The following is a 21,236-nucleotide window of genomic DNA, read 5'->3' on the forward strand; positions in this document are numbered from 1 at the left end:
ACTGTTATAAAGAAAGGAAAGATACAGTGATAAACTCACTCCTAATGATATTCTGCTATACTTATAGATCAGTGACTTGCTCAGCCATCATCAGAGAAGCTTCCTCCTGTTTAGATGGGAGCAAATATGGAGACCCACAGCCAGATATTACACAGAGAATGAGAGATCTTGGAACGTTCTGCCCTAAATGTGATGTCTCCTACCAGTCTGTCCCCTCAGAGATCAGGGAACATTTTGAAAGAGGAGATGAAAAAGTGTAAGACCCAGAGGGGATGGAGGACAACAAGAACACAAGGCCTTCTAACTCAACATGATCAAAGCTCATATGAACTCACAGAGACTGAGGAAGCATGCACGGGGTCTGCCTGGGACTCCATCCAGTCCTCTGTGTACACATTATGGAATCCAGTTTACAGGTTTCTTTTATAGCAAATACATTTATTTTTAATTTACAGTTCACAAGTGAAAATCATACATTTTTACACATACAATTTCATTTTGTTAAATTTGCACTCATCTACAGAACTTTCACACAACAAGCACCCAAAACTGTGCAGGCAGTAGGAAATGCAAATACCAAAATGTGTTTATAAAACAAATGATAGAAGGCCCTGCTTCAGCTAGACAATTTATAGAGATATCTGTCTATATATACATGAAACATTCTTGAACTTCTTGATCCAACAGCAGCTTTTGTTAAAAAAACAAAACCACACTTTCTCATTTTATTTAAACTGACTCAACTGTATCATTTTCTGTTTTAATGTCAGTGGGTGTTGCTATTCTTTCTTCTGAACAGGCTGGTGGGGCATCAATTTGCTCTTCCTTAACTTTGGGACTTTCACAGGGTTCTTGCAAATCCTTTTTGACAGTGTTCAACATAATATTCCAAGAGTTTTCAACTGAAGCCTTGATTGGAGATGGTGTACAATCAAAAGAAGATGTACTTTGGTCATCTGCATAACACGATGGATGGTAAATCTTTCCGTCTACTCTAATAGCATTCTTTAAGTGCCATTCCTCCTCCTCTTCATCCCAGTACTGTTCAAATTGTTCTTGACAGATTTCACAACTCTCAAGTGCTCCAGCTGGTCCAGCAGGGACACTTTGGAACTCCTTTTCTTCAGTAGCCTCCTGTGTTTTGAGGACAACCTCTTCATGAACCTGTTCAAAAAACTGGCTTTTTGCACGTTCTTCCAGATCATCTATTTCTTCAAATTCTATCCAGTCTGTTAAACTGTAGTACCAATGCCTATGAGTGACCTTTCTGCTAACGTCTTTCTCAGTTCTATTTTGTCGATAATGCCAGTCCAAATGATCTGCATAAACATCTCTCTGGGATGTCGGAAACCTCAATCCACAAGAAGAACACTGAATCCCAGTGTACAGCTGGTTTATAATACTGTCATAACGTTGTTTCAGTTCTTCTGTTTTAAAATTAGTGAGATCTGGAACATCTTGATCTTTATTCTGATCCTTCGCCTCTTCAGTGGCTCGCTGAGCATCAGCCTCATTTACCTGTGTTATAGCTGAATCAGGCTGTGGCAATTTGAGAATTCCTGTTTTTAGCAGTTTTGAAAACAACTCATTTACATCCACCTCACTGAGATGATGATCAGGATATGCCTTAGGAAGACCTCCTGAAGGATTTTGAATAAAAGCTCCAGCATTCTGTGGATGAACTGGTAGCAATTGTTGTCCTTGGCCAAATGCTACTGGCTGAGCAACACCAGTCAGAACCTGTTGAGATGTCTGAATATCTCCTACTGATCTTGGACTAGGTAAAGTGCCCATGTTTCCCAAATGAGAACTCTGAAGATTCTTTTCATCAAAATAGTGTCCTGAAGCTCTATTAAGGGCATTTGGGAAATTCTGGTTTCCAGGGCTTTGAGGTCCATTAAAATTTAGTCCTTGAGGTATATCAAATATTTGTTCATGTGTTTGGAACTGTAGTTCTTGAGATGGAACATTCAAAGCATTGCCAGGTGGGTCATTATATGGGCCAGTCTGATTGAAAGATTCAAGCCTTTGTGAAGGATGATTGTATTGTTGGGTACCTTGCAGACCAATAAAAATATTTGATCTTGATGCTTGCTGCTGTTGTGGCCCATCAAATCTTTGAGGTACACTATCAAATCTCAGTTGAACCTGCTGTTCAGGTGGCCCAGCAAATCTCTGTGGACCTGGCTGACCAGTTCTTTCAAATCTAGGACCTGGCTGGCCATATGTTCCATCAAATCTTGTCAAAAGTAATGGCTTAACTGTCCATCAAAACTTAATGAGTGACAACCTTCAAATCTTGGACCACCTTGACTCAGAGGTGCTTCAATTTTCAGGACACCTCCTGGTACAGGACCCTCAAACCACATTCCACCTCCCTGTTTTACAAGAGGTCCTTCAAATCTGATCCCAAACTCTGGTTGGCCATGTGGTCCCTCAGACCTAAGGTTCCCACCTAGTTGATTATGTCTTTCCAAGTTCAGACCAGCTACAGACTGACCTTGGGGACCCTCAAACCTCATTCCAATTCCTTGCTGTAGCAAAGGGCCCTGAGATCTGATAGCACTACCTGGCTGACCATGAGGCCCATCAAACAAAATTTCTGCCCCTGAGGGACCATGACCCCCCTCAAATCTAAATCCACCTACAGGCTGACATCGAGGATTATCAAATCTAAGACTGCCCACAGGCTGTCCATGAGGGCCTTCAGACATCAGACCACCCACAGGCTTACCCCCAGGTCCTTCAAATCCCAAACCACCTGTGGATCCCTTAAAACTCACACTGGGTGAACTTTCAAATAGAAAACTCCCTCCTCCTCTTTCTCCTCCTCCTCCTCGTCCTCCTTGTCCTCCTCTTCCTCCTCCTCCTCCTCTTCCTCCTCCTCCTGTTCCTCCTCCTCCTCTTTCTCCTCCTCCTCCTCGTCCTCCTCCTCCTCCTCCTCCTCCTCCTCCTCCTCCTCCTCCTCCTCCTCGTCCTCCTCTTCCTCCTCCTCCTCCTCGTCCTCCTCTTCCTCCTCCTCCTCCTCCTCCTCTTCCTCCTCCTCCTCTTCCTCCTCCTCCTCCTCGTCCTCCTCCTCCTCTTCCTCCTCCTCCTCCTCTTCCTCCTCCTCCTCCTCCTCCTCCTCCTCCTCCTCCTCCTCCTCCTCCTCCTCCTCCTCCTAGAACAATTGTCCCTTCACACCGCATAGGTGTTGCTACTGGTCCTGCAGAAACTTCAAATCTCAAAGGGCACCTATCTCCTAACTTACCATATGGTCCTTCGAATCTCATAGGGCCTCCTCCCCCCATTTGTCCTGGTGACCCATCAAACCGAACAGAACCCGGTGTAGGAGGTTCATAAATTCTGGGGCTTATTTTGTTAGGTCCTTCAAAAATCATCTTGGCTTGGCCATCTTTCCACATAGATGGCCTACCAGGCCCATCAAATAATGGTCCCTCTTCAGCTAAAGCTGTAAGACGCTGATTTGTATTAAGGGCAGCAAATCTTGATGCTGGGCCATGTACAAATGGTTTATCTGAACTTTCACATCTAGGTCGCTTAAGTGGAAAACCATCATTGAATGGAGATCTCTGCTCCTCTGCTCCACCTTCTTGATCCTGAAAGAGCTGTGGAATTTGATGCACAACACCAAGGAACTCATCATGTGAAATTTCACCAGAAGCTAAACTTTCACTTGTCTTTTGAATGAATTCTCTGTTTCTTGCAAGAGTTATCTCTTTAGGAATCTGAAGATTGGCATCTACACTTGGTCGATGGTGCTTCTTTGGGGTTTGAGGTGACAAGATTCCTTTAGTGCTTGACCAGCTCTCCCTGTGCCTTTGATGAGGTATTTTACTATGTTCATCACCCTGGTGGAAACATTTATTTTCTTCCCAATCAGATTTCCATCTTTTTGCATACTTGGAGCTTTGCCAATTCTGTATATTCTCGTTTGGCTCAGCATCTGACGTCATAGGATGTTTACTTGCAGTTTCTTTAGGTCGATCTTCATGCATGTTTTTCAGCCATCTGGGATCTCGAACATCCTGCTTAGTACTTCTCTTAACATTTCTTTCTTCCCTAGAATGTCCTGGGAACTCTTCCATATGTGATTGTGTAAGTCCTGACTGATGCATCTTTCCAGCTTTGGGGGCCAATGTTGAAAACATGCTTCTTTGCCTTCCTTTGGGTGACCAAGACTTAGGTGACCTCGATCTTGATCTCTTTTGAGTATTTGATCTCCCTGTTTTTGTCTCCTGTTTTTCCAATTCTTCTGTAACTATGTCCCATTTTTGCACAATGCCATTTATGATTTGATTTCTACTTCCAATCAGCCTGTGTTCAGATGATTTCATGTGCTCATCTTTATCCTTCTGAAGCTCCAGGTTTTTCTGCTGAAGTTCTAACAACTGTTTTTGTTTTTCAAGTATCTCTTGCCTTATTCGTTGTTCTTGAGTAAGATTCTTCTGTACATCAGGTACATTTGGAGGAGTGGAAATACTGGGGGAGCTGACCACTGTACCAGGTTCTGAAGGCTCCTCAAGTGATTTATTTAAAAATTTGGGATTCACATGGATGCTAGATGTCTTCACATTAGGGGGCAGAGGTTTAATAGGCCAAGCAGGATCTAATGAATTGACTCTGACATCTAAGGCATAAAGTTTCTTCAAAGGGAATATTTCATCCCATGTGGAACGTAATTTAAATAAACTTTTTCTTGTATTGCTGTCCACCTTTTCAAACACACAGATAAATGTTGCAACCAGATTTTTAGTAAAGGCAGTGAGATACTCTTTTCCAACGTTTTTCACAATAGAATCCATAAGGTACAGAAGAGGAAGCTTCTCTGAGGAAGGAGCTTTGGCCATTTGGGCCTCAATGAGAGAGACGATCTCCTTGGCGAAGGGCAGGTTCTCCTCAGCTACAATGGTCAGCATATTGATGTGCGGTTTGCTATTGAAAGTCAGGTCTTTCAGCGATGACTGATAATCCCGACAGATGTCTTCCAGGGCCCCGGCAGCCCCAGCCTTGGCCGGGATCTGCTCTGACATTGTGTTGAGGCCCCCCCTCCAAGGTCAGCTACCACCTAAGGTGAAGCACTGGACACCCTCCTCCTTTCCTAAGCCTAGGCCTTGCTCCCTGGTTCTCCTGAGGCTGGGGCTTCACTGCATGCAGACCTTGGAGGAAGGATGGGGAACAACCCAGGTGGAACTTCGGGAAAGAAAAGTCACAGCATCACCAGGAATCTCTATCCACTTCCAGCTCTCCAGGAACATCTGGATCCTGTTAAACTTTCCTGAGGTTCTTCTTGGAACTGAGCACAGCAGGTGGTGTAAGATGGTGATCCTGTCCCTAAGATAAACATGTAAGGTCAAGTCTGAGATGATGGCCCTTTCCCTAGGATGGAGCCTGTGAAGTTAAGTCTAGACCTTCACACAGACATTCACGCACGCAAAACAGCAGTGCACCGTAAATAACAATAAATAAATTTTAAAAAATTGGTGGGAGGTCATATCACACACCTTTGGTCCCAGCATTTGGGAGACAATGGAAGGGGGATCTCTGAGTTTGAGGCCTGCCAGCTCTATGGAGTGACTTCTAGAACAACCAGGGCTACACAGAGAAACACTGTCTCAAAGAAACAAAAACAAACAAACACGGAACCATGAAGAGCATCACTATAACCTTGGGGGAGAGACTGGTGCACACCCTGCTTCTAAATGTTTGGGTATCTGTCCTAACATGTTGTTGTTAGTTTTTTGTTTGCTAAGTTTTAATTGAGCTGTAAGTCTTTGTTATGGACAGAATTTAGGATTCTTCTATGAAGTATGTAAAGCCATTAAGTAATTGTGAAAAAAGATCCATATTCTTCTTTTGCTTTTTAGATGTGCTAAGTAACTTGCACTCTGATGCCTTTTTCAACAGCCTCTCAAAAAATCTCAATGGCATGTAATGAAGAAATTCTAAACAGTCTTATTAAAATAAGATAGATAAAACTACAGCAGTAACCCCAAAGAAGAGAAGTACACACACACTACCACCAAAATTAACAGGAATGAATAATCACTGGTCATTAATATCCCTTATATCAATGGACTTAATTCACCTATAAAAAGACATAGGCTTACAGAATGGATACGAAAGCAGGACCCATCTTTCTGCTGCATACAAGAAACACATCTTAAATTCAAAGATAGACACTACCTAAGAATAAAAGGCTGGGAGAAGACTTTTCAATCAAACGGTCTTAAGAAACTAGCGGGTGTAGCCACCCTGATATCCAGCAAAATAGACTTCAAACTAAAATCAATCAAAAGAGATCAAGAAGGGCATTACATACTCATCATAGGAAAGATCCACCAAGATGAAGTTTCAATTCTGAACATTTATGCCCCAAACACAAGGGCACCCACATATGTAAAAAAAACATTACTAAAGCTTAAACCACATATAAAACCCCACACATTAATAGTGGGAGACTTCAACACCCCACTTTCACCACTGGACAGATCTTCCAAATCAAAACTTAACAGAGAAATAAAGGACTTAACTAATGTCATAACTGAAATGGACTTAGTCGATATCTACAGAACTTTCCATCCTAACAAAAAAGAATATACTTTCTTCTCAGCACCCCATGGAACCTTCTCTAAAATCGACCACATACTTGGCCACAAAGCAAATCTCAACAGATACAAAACAATTGGAGTAACCTCCTGTGTTCTATCAGACCACCATGGTTTAATGTTAGATTTCAACAACAACAAAAAGTACAGAAAACCTACAATTTCATGGAAACTGAATAATGCTCAACTGAATCACCAATGGGTTAAGGAAGAAATAAAGAAAGAAATTAAAGACTTCCTAGAGATCAACGAAAATGAAGACACCACATACCCAAACTTATGGGACACTATGAAAGCAGTGCTAAGAGGGAAATTCATAGCACTAAATGCCCACATAAAGAAGTTGGAGAAATCTCACACTAGTAACTTAACAGCACACCTGAAAGCTCTAGAACAAGAAGAAGCAAAGTCTCCCAGGAAGAATAGACACCAGGAAATTATCAAAGTGAGAGCCAAGGAATGCCCAATCATACCACAAGAGCACTTGCTCAGCTATGTTCATATCAGCATTGTTTGTAATAGCCAGTACCTGGAAACAACCTAGATGCCCTTAACTGAAGAATGGATAAATAAATGTGGTACATATACACAATGGAATACTACTCGGCAGAGAAAAACAATGACATCATGAAGTTTGCAGGCCAATGGATGGATCTAGAAAAAATCATCCTGAGTGAGGTAACCCAGACTCAGAAAGACAAACATGGTATGTACTCACTCATAGGAGGATACTAGATGTGGAACAAGGATGACTGGACTGCTACTCACATCACCAGGGAGGCTACCTGGAAAACAGGACCCCAAGAAAGACACGGGGATCACCCAATGATGGAGAAATGGGTGAGATCTACATGAACAGCCTGGACATGAGTGGGGGTAATGAAAGGCGAGGGTTGAGGGAAAGAGAGCTTGGGGGAGCGGGAGATCCCCGCTGGATCAAGAACAGAGAGGGAGAACAAGGAATAGGAGACCATGGTAAATGAAGACCGCATGAGAATAGGAAGAAGCAAAGTGCTAGAGAGGCCCACAGAAATCCACAAAGATACCCACACAACAGATTGCTGGCAATGGTCGAGAGACAGACCGAAATGACCTACTCTGGTGATGGGATGGCCAAACACCCTAATTGTCATGCTAGAAACCCCATCCAATGACTGAGGGAACTGGATGCAGAAATCCACAGCTAGGCCCCGGGTGCAGCTCCGGGAGTCCAATTAGCGAGAAAGAGGAGGATTTATATGAGCAAGAATTGTTGTGATCCATGTTGGATAAAGCACAGGAACAAATAGCCAAACAAATGGAAACACATGAACTATGAACCAATGGCTGAGGGATCACCAACTGGATCAGGCCCTCTGAATGGGTGAGACAGTTGATTGGCTTGATCTGTTTGGGAGGCATCCAGGCAGTGGGACCGGGTCCTGTGCTCATTGCATGAGTTGGCTGTTTGAAACCTGGGGCTTATACAGGGTCGCTTGGCTCGGCCTGGGAGGAGGGGACTGGACCTGCCTGTAGTGAGTTTACCAGGCTGATCTCAGTCCTCAGGGGATGCTTTGCCCTGGAAGAGGTGGGAATACGGGGTAGGGGGGGGAACGGGAGGAGGGCGGGAGGGGGGAGAACAAAGGAATCCGTGGCTGATATGTAGAACTGAATTATATTGTAAAATAAAATAAAATAAAAATTTAAAAAATACATAAAATAAAAAAAGAAACATAGCCAAATAAAGAGTTAAAAGCCTAGAGATAAGGGCAGTAGCCAAGAGCTAAGACCACATATTCTTACCACTCGCTGCCGTCCTTCACCTGAGAGAGATGCCTTCTTCCTGTGTCCTCTCTTTTTATTGCCTTTCTGGTCTGCCTTCTGATTGGCTCTAAACCCAACCACATGACCTCCTCGGCACTGCCTGTCTTTACAGACCTCCAGGTGTCTATGGTTGGTACCGGGATTAAAGGCGTGTGTTTCACCATGCTGGCTGTGTCCTTGAACACACAGAGACTTTGCCTGCCATGTGATCAGATTAAGGGTGTGTGCTACCACTGCCAGACTTCTGCTTAATGGCTTGCTCTTAGCTCTGATTCCCAGGCAACTTTGTTTATTAACATACAAATAAAAATCACATTTCAGCACAAATAAAATATCACCATATTTCCCCTTTCTATTGTAATAAATAGAAAAAAGGAAAAACGTTATAACTAATATAAGAAAGACTATAAACAATAAGTACAATAACTATATACAATATATACAAGCAATGAATACTTAAACAATTTCTAGTCCATTTGCATTTGACAAGCTCAGAGAAAAATATTCCATTATCTATCCTATTTTGGTAAGTCCAAAATGTACCTGATTCACTTTCTATCCTAACCTGTATTACTAACAGAACTATCTCATAATGTCTTTCAAATTTATACTTACACCTCTTTAGTGAGTTTCTTTTCTGAAATTCTTAACAAGAAAAACTGTAACTGTCTAATCTTTAAATATAACTATAACCACAACTATCTAATCTTTAACTCACTGTAACTATAACTATCCAATCTTCAACTTCTTCAGAGACCCAAGAAGGAAATAATATTACCTAAAAAAACCAGGAAGTACAAACAAGCGACTTTCAAAAAAAAAATTGTGAGCTGACAGAAAGAGCTAGCTGCCTGGACAGTCACCTGAGGTTTCTTTGCAATGTTGGGGCACCATCTTCAGCCTATAGACTCGGCGTATCTGACAGACTCATTTGTGAAGTAGGATGTACACAACGACTACAGTTTGACCTCACATTTGGTGAGAGTAGTCCATGTACCAGAAACACCAGAATTCCACTAGTGTTCTGTCATGATTCAGGATTTTAAATTCAGAAAATTGATGGTGTTTTGGAATTCAGCTGTCCATTCTTCTTGGCTAGTGGGTTGCTTCATTTCGGCATCCCATTCTTCTCTGCTTCCCACTCATCATGGCTTCTGAGTGGTAACCATACCCAACGCTGCTTGGGTGACCAAGAACCACAGATTCATAGCCCAGAGACCTAGGGTAAAACCAAATATTGCTGTTATCAAAAAACGTTGGATGACTTTCCAGGCTGCCATTGTCTCTGTCTATTGCAAGACTCCTGAAGGTTGCTTGTGTCCTTCTCCCTTTCTCAGGTAATATTATATCCTTATGAGGTTTTTGATGTAGTTGAAGACTAGATAGTTATAATGTCTTTAGTTATGATAAAAGGTAAGTTAGATATGAAACCTTAGACTCACAAATATAGGATAGATATCTTCTTTAATTTTGCCAAATACAAAAAGACTAGATATTATAAATAGACTAGATATTGTAACTGTAATCCTTGCAGGCGGGACAAGGAAACCTTCAGCTACATATATATCCAGTGTGAAGCTGATTCTCCAGAATCAAGGCCTCTGGTATCTCAAACACTTGGACATCACTGTACAGAGGCCATGCTTGTTTTTGAAAATCAACTATGGAAATGGATTTCTTCACATTTATAAGTAACTCTCCCTTGACCTCTATATCCTGGATGTCTTTCAAGACAAGGAGTTGACTTAAGGGCTTGATAAGATCATCATAGGAGACTTTCTCCCATGGAATACTTTGTGTGAGCAAATTCTTTGCCAAGGTTGTAATCCCAAAGACAGATTGTAAAATGGAATTCATGCAACAGGTATTTCCCATATAGGGGAAGCCTTCACATTTCAGTTGCTTTGCTTAAGTGTCAAGAGGAGACTTGACATCGTTGTTTGTTGGGGGTCTCCTGGTTAACATTTGATCTCCTTCTTTCATTAGAACCTGTTAGGATTGGAAGAACAGTGTCACCTAGGTTAGTCCTCTTGCAAGAGTTGGTAGTGAATGAAAATTCAAGTTACCAAATGTTCTGATTCTCCTGATCTCTTAAAGTCATTGGATTCTCTCCTTCACTTCTTTTATTCCTGGAGTTATAGGTCTGGGATTTCTTTTCTTGTTCAGGATTATTGTCTTTGACAATGTCATTATTTATTTCTATACTGGATGTTGATTTTCTCTTCCTCTTTCTGCTCTGTTTTTCTACTCTCACTGTTTCCACATGACTGCTGCTGGGCTGTGACCACAAAAGTGGCATCTTCATGGAGAGTGAAGTACCACTTCCTTGTGTCGTATTCTAGGACCTACAAACTGGCTCCTGGTGCTTCCTGAAAAATACATCATTGCTTTTAAGAACATTCTGATTACTCTTGGGTTCCTTGGGTTATTGAGATACAGATGGATGGAAAAGATCCAGGAATAACTTCAGCCTTTCAACATCTATGAGTAAGGAAGTGTCATCTTTTAAAGTTAAATGCAGATTGTGAAGTTCCTTCTCATAACAACTAACCACTACACCTACCCCATTACCACCCAGCTGAAAAATCCTTCTCCTTCCTTCCAACATGAATAATAATAGAGTGCCATGTCTCAAAATAATTCAAACAAACTCTTCTCAGTAAGTAAACATGTTTGTTTATGGAGATTACTAACAGAGTGCTTCCTAGCATGCTCAAGATCCTCCATTCAATCCCCAAAACTGTAAGAAAATAATATTGAAGCCAAAAACCTCCTTGTAAAGTGTTCATTGTTTTATTCATGTCCCAAACCCTCTATACATTTGCAGGAAACAGTGTCTGTGACTCATTGCTTAGTGGTAAGCATTGAAACTTCTGAGAACCAGTCTTTCAAACACTGGAATTTCATTAAAACATTACACTGGATTCCATAAGGTGTACACAGAGAACCTGATGGAGTCCTGTGCAGGCCCTGTGCATGCTGCTTCAGTCTCTGTGAGTTCATATGAGCTTTGATCATGTTGAGTTAGAAGGTCTTGTTTTCTTGGTGTCCTCCATCCCCTCTGGGTCTTACACTGTTTCCTGCTATATTCCTTCTATATTTGGTCCCTTCTAATCCAGGATGAAGCTTCTCTGATGTTGGCTGAGCAAAGCACTAATATAGCAGCATGTCATTATGAGTTAATCAGTGCATTATTTCTTTTCTTTATTTGTGGATAATAGTAATATTTGGTTTTACCCTAGGACTCTGGCCTATGTATCTCTGGTTCTTGGTCACCCAAGCAGTGTTGGGTATGGTTTCCATTTTGTTTTATCCAGACAGGTTTTCTCTGTGTAATCCTGGGTGCCCTGGAACTTGCTATTTATACCAGGGTGGTCTTGAACTCACAGATCATTCTGAATCTGACTCTGAAGAGCTGAGATTAAAAGCAAGCACCACTACTACCCAATGATGTCATTCTCTTTTTAACAATTGAATAATACTTTATTTTGTAAATGTACCACTTTTCTTTCTTTCTTTCATTCATTTTTTCTTTCTTTCTTTTTTTCATTTTATTGATTTTGATACGGAGTTTTCTGTGTAGCCCTGCCTGTCCTGGAACTAGCTCTGTAGACCAACTTGTGCTGGAACTCAGAGATCCACCTTTCTCTGCCTCCTTAATACTGGGATTAAAGTCATGTGCCACCACACCCCAGCAGTACTACATTTTCATTATCCATTCTTCTGTTGAGGAACATCCAGGTCCTTTCCATTTTCTGGCTATTATGAATACAGCAGTGATGTGTATGTTTGAGCAAGTGTCTCTGTGGTAGGATGAAGTGTCCTTTGGGTATATGCCCAAGACTGGTACAGCTGATCTTGAGGTCCATCAATTTCAATTTACCTAAAAACCGCTGCACTGATTTCCATAGAGGCTGTACAAGTTTGCCCTCCCTCCAACAATAATGGAGTGTTCCCTCACATCCTCTCCAGCATGAGCAATCTTGTGCTATTTATTAATTATTTTTGGTTTTTGGAGACAGGCTTTCTCTGTGCAACAGCTCTAGCTGTCCTGGAACTCACTTTGTGGACCAGGCTATCATGGAACTCATGGAGATCCACCTGTGTCTACCTCCCCAGTGCTGGGATTAAAGGCATGGGCCAGCACACTAGGCTTTGTTTTTGTTTTTTGAGTCAGGGTTTCTCTGTGTAGTCTTGGCTTTCCTTGAACCCACTTTGTAGACCAGTCTGGCCTTGAACTCTAAGATCTGCCTGTCTCTGTCTCCCAAGTGCTGGGATTAAAGGTGTGCACCACCACATGTCTTATCTTGTGTTATTGATCATAGCCTTGCTAAAAGGTTTAAGGTATGAGAACCTCAGAGTTGTTTTGATTTTCATTTCCCTGATGGCTAAGAATATTTAATATTTAAGTGTTTCTCAGGCATTTGAGTTTCCTCTTTTGTAAATTCTGTGTTTAAATCTGTATCCCAGTGTTTATTTCAGTTGCTTTCTTGATATCCAGTTTTCTGGATTCTTTATTTATTTTGGGTATCAGCCCTCAATTAGATGTGTACTTGGTAAACATCTTTTCCTAATCTGTCTGATGCTGAGATTCTCTCTGTTTTTTTTTTTCTTCAAGATAGGGTTTATCTGTGTAGCCTTGGCTGTCCTGGAACTCTCATTGTAGACTAGGGTGGCATGGAACTCAGAGATCCACATGCCTCTGCCTCCCGAGGTGTCCTCTGGAAGAGTAGCAAGTGCACTTCAACACTGAGCATCTCTCCAGTCTCTTCTGTTTTCTGTATCTTCTTTCTCACTCATCCTTTTTTTCTCTCCCCAATCCCTGTTCCTAATAGATGATGATGTGAGATGTGGGCATGGCCTGTTTGGGACCCTTTAAATTAAGCTACAATTTGTGAGGGACTCTTTAGTTGACAGTCTGCTACAATATCATCACTTTAGTTAGAGGTGTACAGCAGGATCGTGAGCAACAGCTGTGACAATCCTGAGTGGTCCTGGGTATAAGGAAAGCATTATTTTCTTTTTGAGGGGTGTGGGTGGAGTGAATACTGAATATTCAGAGGGACAGAACAGGTCACAGCGAACCTCACCTCGCCAACTTTTCAGTCAATCCTATTTCTTCAAACTGGAAGACTCTGAGTCCTCATCCAGAATGAATCTCAGCTGAACTGCTGCTAAAAGATTAAAAGCTTAACCAGGCTGTAGTTCCTGGTCCTCACGCCTTAAATACCTTTCTGTTTCCTGCCATCAGTTCCTGGGATTACAGGCATGTGTCACCATGCCTGGCTGTTTCCAGTGTGACTTTGAACTCACAGAGATCCAAAGGGATCTCTGCCTCCTGAATGCTAGGATTAAAGGTGTGTGTGTCACCATTTCCTAGCCTCTACGTCTATCTAGCGGCTATTCTGTTCTCTGACCCCAGATAAGTTTATTTAGGTGAACAATATACTGGGGAACACAATACCACCACATTTCCCCTTTTTTTGTCTAAAAGTTAAAAAGCTTATAACTAATACAAGAAAAACTATATCCAATAAGTATATACAATATCCACAGTCAAGAAGTACATTAACAATGTCTAGTCCATTAACATTTGACAAATTCAGACAAAAAATTTTCATTGCTTATCCTATTTAAAACAAGTAGTTCCTTTCTGAAAGTAGATTCAATAATCTCCCTTTTTATCTTATAGCTATATTCTTTCATTTTTTGAGTAGGTCCAAAAATCTACCTTTTATCCTTTTTTGTATTAAAGCATACTTCTTTAAATTTATTTCTTAATTGCACTCATGATATTCATTAATTACACTCATGATATTAATTACATTTGTGGTCTTCATTAATTACATTCGCAGGGCCCAAGACCTTAGCACAACCTCCCAGCAATTTTCTCTGGTGAATGTCCCACATCTGAAACCTACACTTCCCATTGTGGCTCTGTTGGTTGGTTAGTGAGCTGTGGAATCTACCTGTGTCTACCCCCCAGTGCTGAGACACAGGCATACATGGCAAGGAGGGGCTTCTTACGTGGGTGCTGGGGATTTGAACTCAAATCCTCCTGCTTGCACAGCAAGTGCTCTGACCTACAGAACTAGCATCCCAGGCCCTTGAAAGTGGATCTGTACTAATATTTTTTTTTATATTTGAAATAGATGTGGTGCAGGTGTCTCAGATCAGGCTACACACCTCATAGCCAGCAACCCCAGCTGGTTTTCCCTTCCCCTTGCTACCCTGGAATCAGGTTGAAAACTACTAGGTGCTTTGGTACTTTGTATTAAGGAAGCCTGCTGCTTTATGGCACAAGGTCTCTTCCTTCTCTTGAGAACTAGGGGGAACCTTGCTTTGTATTATGAATTGAAATGTTCTCTTTAAAACCCCACCATGCTGTTTGTGTTAATATATGAGGCTCTCACCTAAAGGACTGTCTGTCTCAGACCCCCTGTCCCTTGAACCCCTCCATTTTCTCATATCAGGATTTGAATATAACACGTATATTTGGCACTTCAAAATTTTTTTAAAAGAGTGCTTTAAAAATGTTATTGTGCTAGGCATTGTGATCCAGACATTTAAATACCGACGGTCAGGTATCAAAGCCAGGGAACATCTATGTTCAAAGTAACATTATCTAAATAGAGATTTCCAAGCCAGAGAGAGCCACATAGTGAGATTCAAAAACTTATATTTTTTGTTCATGGATTTACCCATATATGTGCACACGTGCTAGCTCTAGAGGTCAGAGGACAACTTGCAGGTCTTGTGTCATCAGGCTGGGTGGCAGGTGTTTTCATCCACTGAGCCCTTAGAGAGCTTTTGAACTTGCAAAATTTATCATTCTATCTATTTCATTTCCCATGTAACCCTGATGCTATGCCTTACAATTTGTGCAATTTGTAAGCACAAAACCAGTTTTTGTGCAGATAGATAATTTCATGAGCAATGAGTCACAAACTCATACAAAAAACAATTGTTTTAATAAATTGACAATAGAATGGTATACATGAATTTAGGGAAAGCAAACAATATCATGAATATCCTCCAGATGACATGAGCAATTCATATATACACTAACAAAATAAGACTTTTATATAGTGCATCTCAAAACTTTAAGACCATCGGTATTATTCAGTTCCTTGTTGTGTTTATTGGTAATGAATGACTTTAAAAAAAAAAACCTTGTGTTAGGGCTGGAGAGAAGGCTCTGTGGATAAGAGCACTGGCTCTGGTCTGGGATCATTTCCCTACACAAACACGCCGTTTACAACTGCCTGTAACTCCATTTCAGAAAACCCAACACCTTCACACAGACATACATGCAAGAAAAACACATTAAATAGTATCTTGGATGTATGGGTTTCTGTCCTAATATGTTGTTTGTTTTGTTTACTGAGTTTTCAGTTGACCTACATGAGTCTTCAATGTGAGTAGAACTTAGGATTCTTCTAGGAAGTGTGTAAAGCCATTAAGCAATGATGAGAGAAGTTCCACATTCTTCTTTTGCTCTCTTTTTTTTTTTAAATTTCAATTTATTTGTTTGTTTGTTTTTGTTTTAGTTTTTTCAAGACAGGGTTTCTCTATGTTGTTTTGGTGCCTGTCCTGAATCTCACTCTATAGACCAGGCAAGTCTTGAACTCAGAGATCTGCCTGCCTCTGCTTCCTGAGTGCTGGGATGAAAGACCTGTGCCACCACCACCTGGCTTCTTTTGCTCTTTAGACGTTCCAAGTAACTAGCACTCTGATGCCTTCTTCAACAGCCACTCAAATATCGCCTTACGCTTGTAAAAAAAATATATCCAATGGGAAGCTAATTCTCCTGAGTCAAGGCCTCTGGGATCTCAAAAACTTGGACATCACTGTACAGGAGCCATGCTTGCTTTGAAAAATCTTACACATAGCTTACATAATGACCTGAAACTTAGGGACTCCCAAAATAGCTGACAGCACTGACCAGTCTGTAATTCTTAGGATCATCTTTCAATGCCACGTTTTTTGACTCATCAGCAGCATCTACTGTGTTTTTGCTTCCTGGAACATTGTTATATCTAGGATTCCCTGATGTACCAAGGGAATCTTCATCGTCTTTCTGATCTCTCAATTCTGAAGACTTATATAGATCCTCCTCTGTGTCCTCCTGAGTACCCTTAAAACTTTGTGGTGATGCCTGAGAAAGGAATTCCTTGTGGAGTCTATTCCAATGATTAGGGAGCAGCTGTTTAGCCATTTCTTGAGAATTTCCAGATTTGTTTCTTCATTAAGATCACAATAATAATTGACAATCTTAGTAGCAGTGTGATGATCTCACATCCCATCTGCATTAATTTTCTCATAGTTCTTCACATTCCTAGATGATTTTTGACTGGCTGAGAGGCAGATTCCCTCCAGAGACATTTGGGACATTGCATTCATCAAGGGAGACCTCATCAGTCAAGGGAAATGGTGTTTTCATTATAGTGGGAAGATACATTTAGATACTTAGAAATCTCAACTGACTGCAGAGTGACCAAGAATCCATTAGCAGTCAAGTAGTAGCGTTTCAGATGAACAATGAAGACACTGGGGAGCCTCTTCAAAGTGTACCTGAGAAATGAATTCTTGTTCTTGTACTTTTCACAATTATGCTCAATTATTTTCTGGTGTAAAGAAAAGATCCAGAGACTTTTGAATAGATAGAGGCTCTTCTCTTGTTCCTTGGTGCAGGTCAACAGAGAGGTAATTACTCACTTCAGTGTTGAGTGTAGCCTCACCACAGGCTTCACAAACAATAGAGCTCTGCAGCTCTAACTCCAAATTAGCACTGACAGGACAAACAAACCTTTTGTTGGTGGCAGTCCCAGCATATGTTGATGGAGATGAACTCTTGGCTTCATTATCTCTCTCAATAATCTACATGGTATTTAGTTTTTCCATGTTCACTTTCATCTGGTCTAAACACTGACTTAGAAATTCATGGGCATCATTCTGTTCATCACCCAAGAATGTGTCTGCAACTGTGATAATGGGTTTCTTCACATTCATGAGTAACACCCCTTTGACCTCTATATCCTGGATGTCTTTCAAGACAAGCAGTTGGCTTAAGGGCTTGATAAGATCATCATTTGAAACTTTCTCCCATGGGATACCTTTTGTAAGCAAGTCCTTTGCAAAGGTTGGAATCCCAAAGACAGGCTATAAAATCGATTTCATGTAACAGGTATTTCCCAAATTGGAGAAGCCTTCACATTTCAATTCCTTTACATAAATGTCTTGAGAAGGCTGGACTTCATTATATGTGTATGTTTGGGTCTCCTGGCTAAAGTTTGATCCACTTTCATCAGATCATGAGTGTTGGAAGAATAGTGTCATCCAGGTTAGGCCGCAAGCAGGTGTTGGGATTGAATGAAGGTTCAAGTTTCCCAATGTCAGGCTTTTCCTAATCTCTCTCTTTTTTTTTTTTTTTTTGGTTTTTCAAGACAGGGTTTCTCTGTGTAGCTTTGCGCCTTTCCTGGAACTCACTTGGTAGCCCAGGCTGGCCTCGAACTCACAGAGATCCGCCTGCCTCTGCCTCCCGAGTGCTGGGATTAAAGGTGCGCGCCACCACCGCCTGGCCCTAATCTCTTAAAGCCATTGGTTTCTCTCCTTCACTTCTTTTATTCCTGGAGTTATAGGTCTTGAATTTCTTTTCTGATTCAGGATTATTTTTCTTCAAGATGTCCTCATTTATTTCTACACTAGAGAGTGATTTTCTCTGTGGTGATATTGTGTTCCCCAATATATTGTGCAACCTAATAAACTTATCTGGGGTCAGAGGACAGAACAGCCATAGATAGACATAGAGACCAGAAAATGGTGCACACATGCCTTTAATCCTATCACTTGGGAGACAGAGATCCATCTGGATCTCTCTGAGTTTAAAGCCACATTTGAAACAGCCAGGCATGGTGACTCATGCCTTTTTTTTTATTTAATTTTTTTATTTTTATTTTGCAATAAATTCAGTTCTACATATCAGCCACGGGTTCCGTTGTTCTCCCCTCTCCAGCCGCCCTCACCTTCCCCCCAGCCCACCCCCCATTTCCACCTCCTCCAGGGCAAAGCCTTCCCCACGTACTGAGATCACATGAGAATAGGAAGAAGCAAAGTGCTAGAGAGGCTCACAGAAATCCACAAAGATACCCCCACAACAGACTGCTGGCAATGGTCGAGAGACAGACCGAACTGACCTACTCTGGTGATGGGATGGCCAAACACCCTAATTGTCATGCTAGAAACCCCATCCAACTACTGAGGTATCTGGACTCATGCCTTTTATCCCACAAAGTGAGCCTTTAATCCCAGGAAGGTATATAAGGTGTGAAAACCAGGAATTTGACCTGGTTAAGCTTTTAGGCTTTTAGAAGCAGTTCAGGTGAGATTCATTCTGGATGAGGACTCAGAGGCTTCCAGTCTGAGGAAACAGAATCATCTGAGGAATAGGCAAGGTTAGGAAGCTGTGGCTTGTCAGATTTTCTGATTCCAGCATTCACCCCAATATCTGGCTCTGGGTTTGTTTATATTAAGACCTTTTAAGATTCATGCTACATTTATCTTCCTGTTTTTGCTCTGTGTTTCTCCACTCTCTTTTTCAGCATGACTACTTCTGGAGTTTGGCTCTGAAACTGGCATCTTCATGGGGAATGGAGCTCCACCTTCTTGTGTAGTATTCAAGGATCCACAAACTGACTCCTGGTGCTTTCTGCAAAATGGATCACTGCTTTCATGTGATCAGAGACTTAATCACACAAAATGCACTCAGTCCAATTGCAAAAGATCTGTCATGATCAACTATTCCAACACTATCTAAAAGCCCAAAGCCCAAGCTGACTAGCTGACTCAGCAGGTGAAGCTACTTGCGATGAAGCCTGTGGACCTGAGTTCCATCCCTGGGACCCATTTGATGGAGGGAGAGAAACAACACTTGTAAGTGGTCCCCTGATGACAACACCCAATATGTTACACACACACACACACACACACACACACACACACACACACACACACACGAAATAAATGTAATAATAATGAGTCCAAAGTCCATTCAAACACTGAAACTCTAGGCAGTCCTTACATTGGCAGCTCTGGTAAAGTCACATATTTCTACCAGGTGGTGCAAGCCTTTAATCCCAGCACTCAGCACTGAGGCCGAGGCATGCAGGTCTCTGAATTCCAGGCCAACCCTTCTACATAGTGAGTTCCAGGATAGCCAGGGCTACTCAGAGAAACATTTTCTCCAAAAAAGAAAACCATACAAGTGACATTTTTCTGACATATAACCTCACCACAAAATATCCATTCCAAATTCTGAAATGGAAAATGAAGGGATAGTAAGGAATTACCAAAAAAAAGAAGCACGGAAATCTACCAGGGCAGACGCATACTCATGTAGACAAAACAACTACACAAATAAATTAAAATTAAAAAATAAAACTGTAGATCATTTCTAAAATCAAATGAAAACAAAAATATATCTGGACCTAGGGTTCAGTCCTGTAATTTCAACTACTTGTGAGGCTGAGGCAGGAAGGTCCACAATTCCAAACCAAGTGGGCAAAGGCAGAGGCAGGCTCAAAAAGAGGGTGAGGGGCAAGGAAGCTTCTTTTGCAGTGATATTAATAACTGCAGACCCACAAGTGACAATAATAAACATAGAAGGCTTCTAAGGGAACCTCTCCCCCCCCACCCTAAAAAGAAAACAGACTAGAGAGAATGGGAGAATTTCTAGTGAGTCTCTGAGTGCCTTACATCTTACCTAATACCTGTGCCTCTTGGTCTCATAATATGTGTGCAGCATGATCACATGATCTATGTGCAGGTGGGGCATAGCTACTTAAAACCATATGTGCTTGTGTGTGGGTTGGGGAGGGGGGTCATCTATAACAAGCCAGTTCCTTTTTATCCCTTTCCTTTCTTCCTGCACAATTATTTCCCACAGGCCTAAGCACCCACTTCAGCATCCTTCCCCTGGTAAACTCTCTCTGTCTCTGTCTCTGTCTGTCTCTGTCTCTGTCTCTCTCTCTCTTTACAAGGTTTCTCTGTGTAGCTTTGCCCATTTCCTGGAACTCACTTTGTAGCCCTGGCAGGCCTCAAACTCAGAGGCCTCCTGGAGTGCTAGGATTAAAGTCTTGTGCCACCACCACCACCAGGCTAATAAACTCTTACTGAGTACAGCAGGCAGTCTAAGATGGTGGCCCTTTCCCTAAGATGGAGCCTGTAAGGTCAAGTCTAAGATGGTGGAACTTTCCCTAGGTTGGAGCGTATAAAGTTAAGTCTAGACCTTCTCAGTAAAGACAGCACCTCCTGGGAACCCATCTTTCAAACACTCTGGAATCCCATTGAAACAATTAACTGGGCCTTTTTGTGTGTGTTGAGAAAGGAGCCTCAGTGGCTCCTGGAAGTGGACAGAGATTCCCAGTGAAATGTGGCATTTCTTCCCTGAGTTTCCCCAGGGTGGTCCCCCATCCCTCCTCCTTGATCAGCCTGTGGTAAAGCCACAGCCCCTAGAGAGCTGGGGAGCACAGCCCAGGTGTTAGAAGGGAGGCATGGTGTGGAGCAGCTTCAGCTTTGGCAGCACTGACTGCAGAGAGAGGCCGCCCGGCATAGGCGCTATGTCAGAGCAGACTCTGGCTGAGGCCAGGGCTCCGGGACAAGGGAGGACACCTGTCAGGATTATCAGTCGTTGATGGAAGACCTGACCTTCCATAGCAAACCACACATCAGTATGCTGACCATGGTAGCCTAGGAGAACCTGCCCTTTGCCAAGAAGATCCTCTCTCATTGAGGCCCAAACCGCCAAGTTTCCTTCGTCAGAGAAGC

At 41.9% G+C, this 21,236-nt stretch overlaps 1 protein-coding gene and 1 pseudogene across 1 annotated transcript; both read right to left on the reverse strand.

The window, feature by feature from the left end:
* Window positions 1–729: 729 nt before the first annotated feature.
* LOC128124491 (pre-mRNA cleavage complex 2 protein Pcf11-like) lies at window positions 730–5,033 on the reverse strand. The gene is given in 3 exon segments (XM_052760832.1): window positions 730–2,261; window positions 2,264–2,842; window positions 3,182–5,033. Coding segments are annotated over 3 exon segments (3,963 nt in total).
* An 11,716-nt stretch (window positions 5,034–16,749) lies between these two features.
* LOC128124144 (ubiquitin carboxyl-terminal hydrolase 29-like) lies at window positions 16,750–20,244 on the reverse strand (annotated as a pseudogene).
* Window positions 20,245–21,236: the final 992 nt, after the last annotated feature.

The sequence above is a fragment of the Peromyscus californicus genome, unplaced genomic scaffold, assembly GCF_007827085.1.
Source record: "Peromyscus californicus insignis strain IS unplaced genomic scaffold, ASM782708v3 Scaffold_4__1_contigs__length_199733344, whole genome shotgun sequence".
NCBI lineage: Eukaryota > Metazoa > Chordata > Mammalia > Rodentia > Cricetidae > Peromyscus > Peromyscus californicus.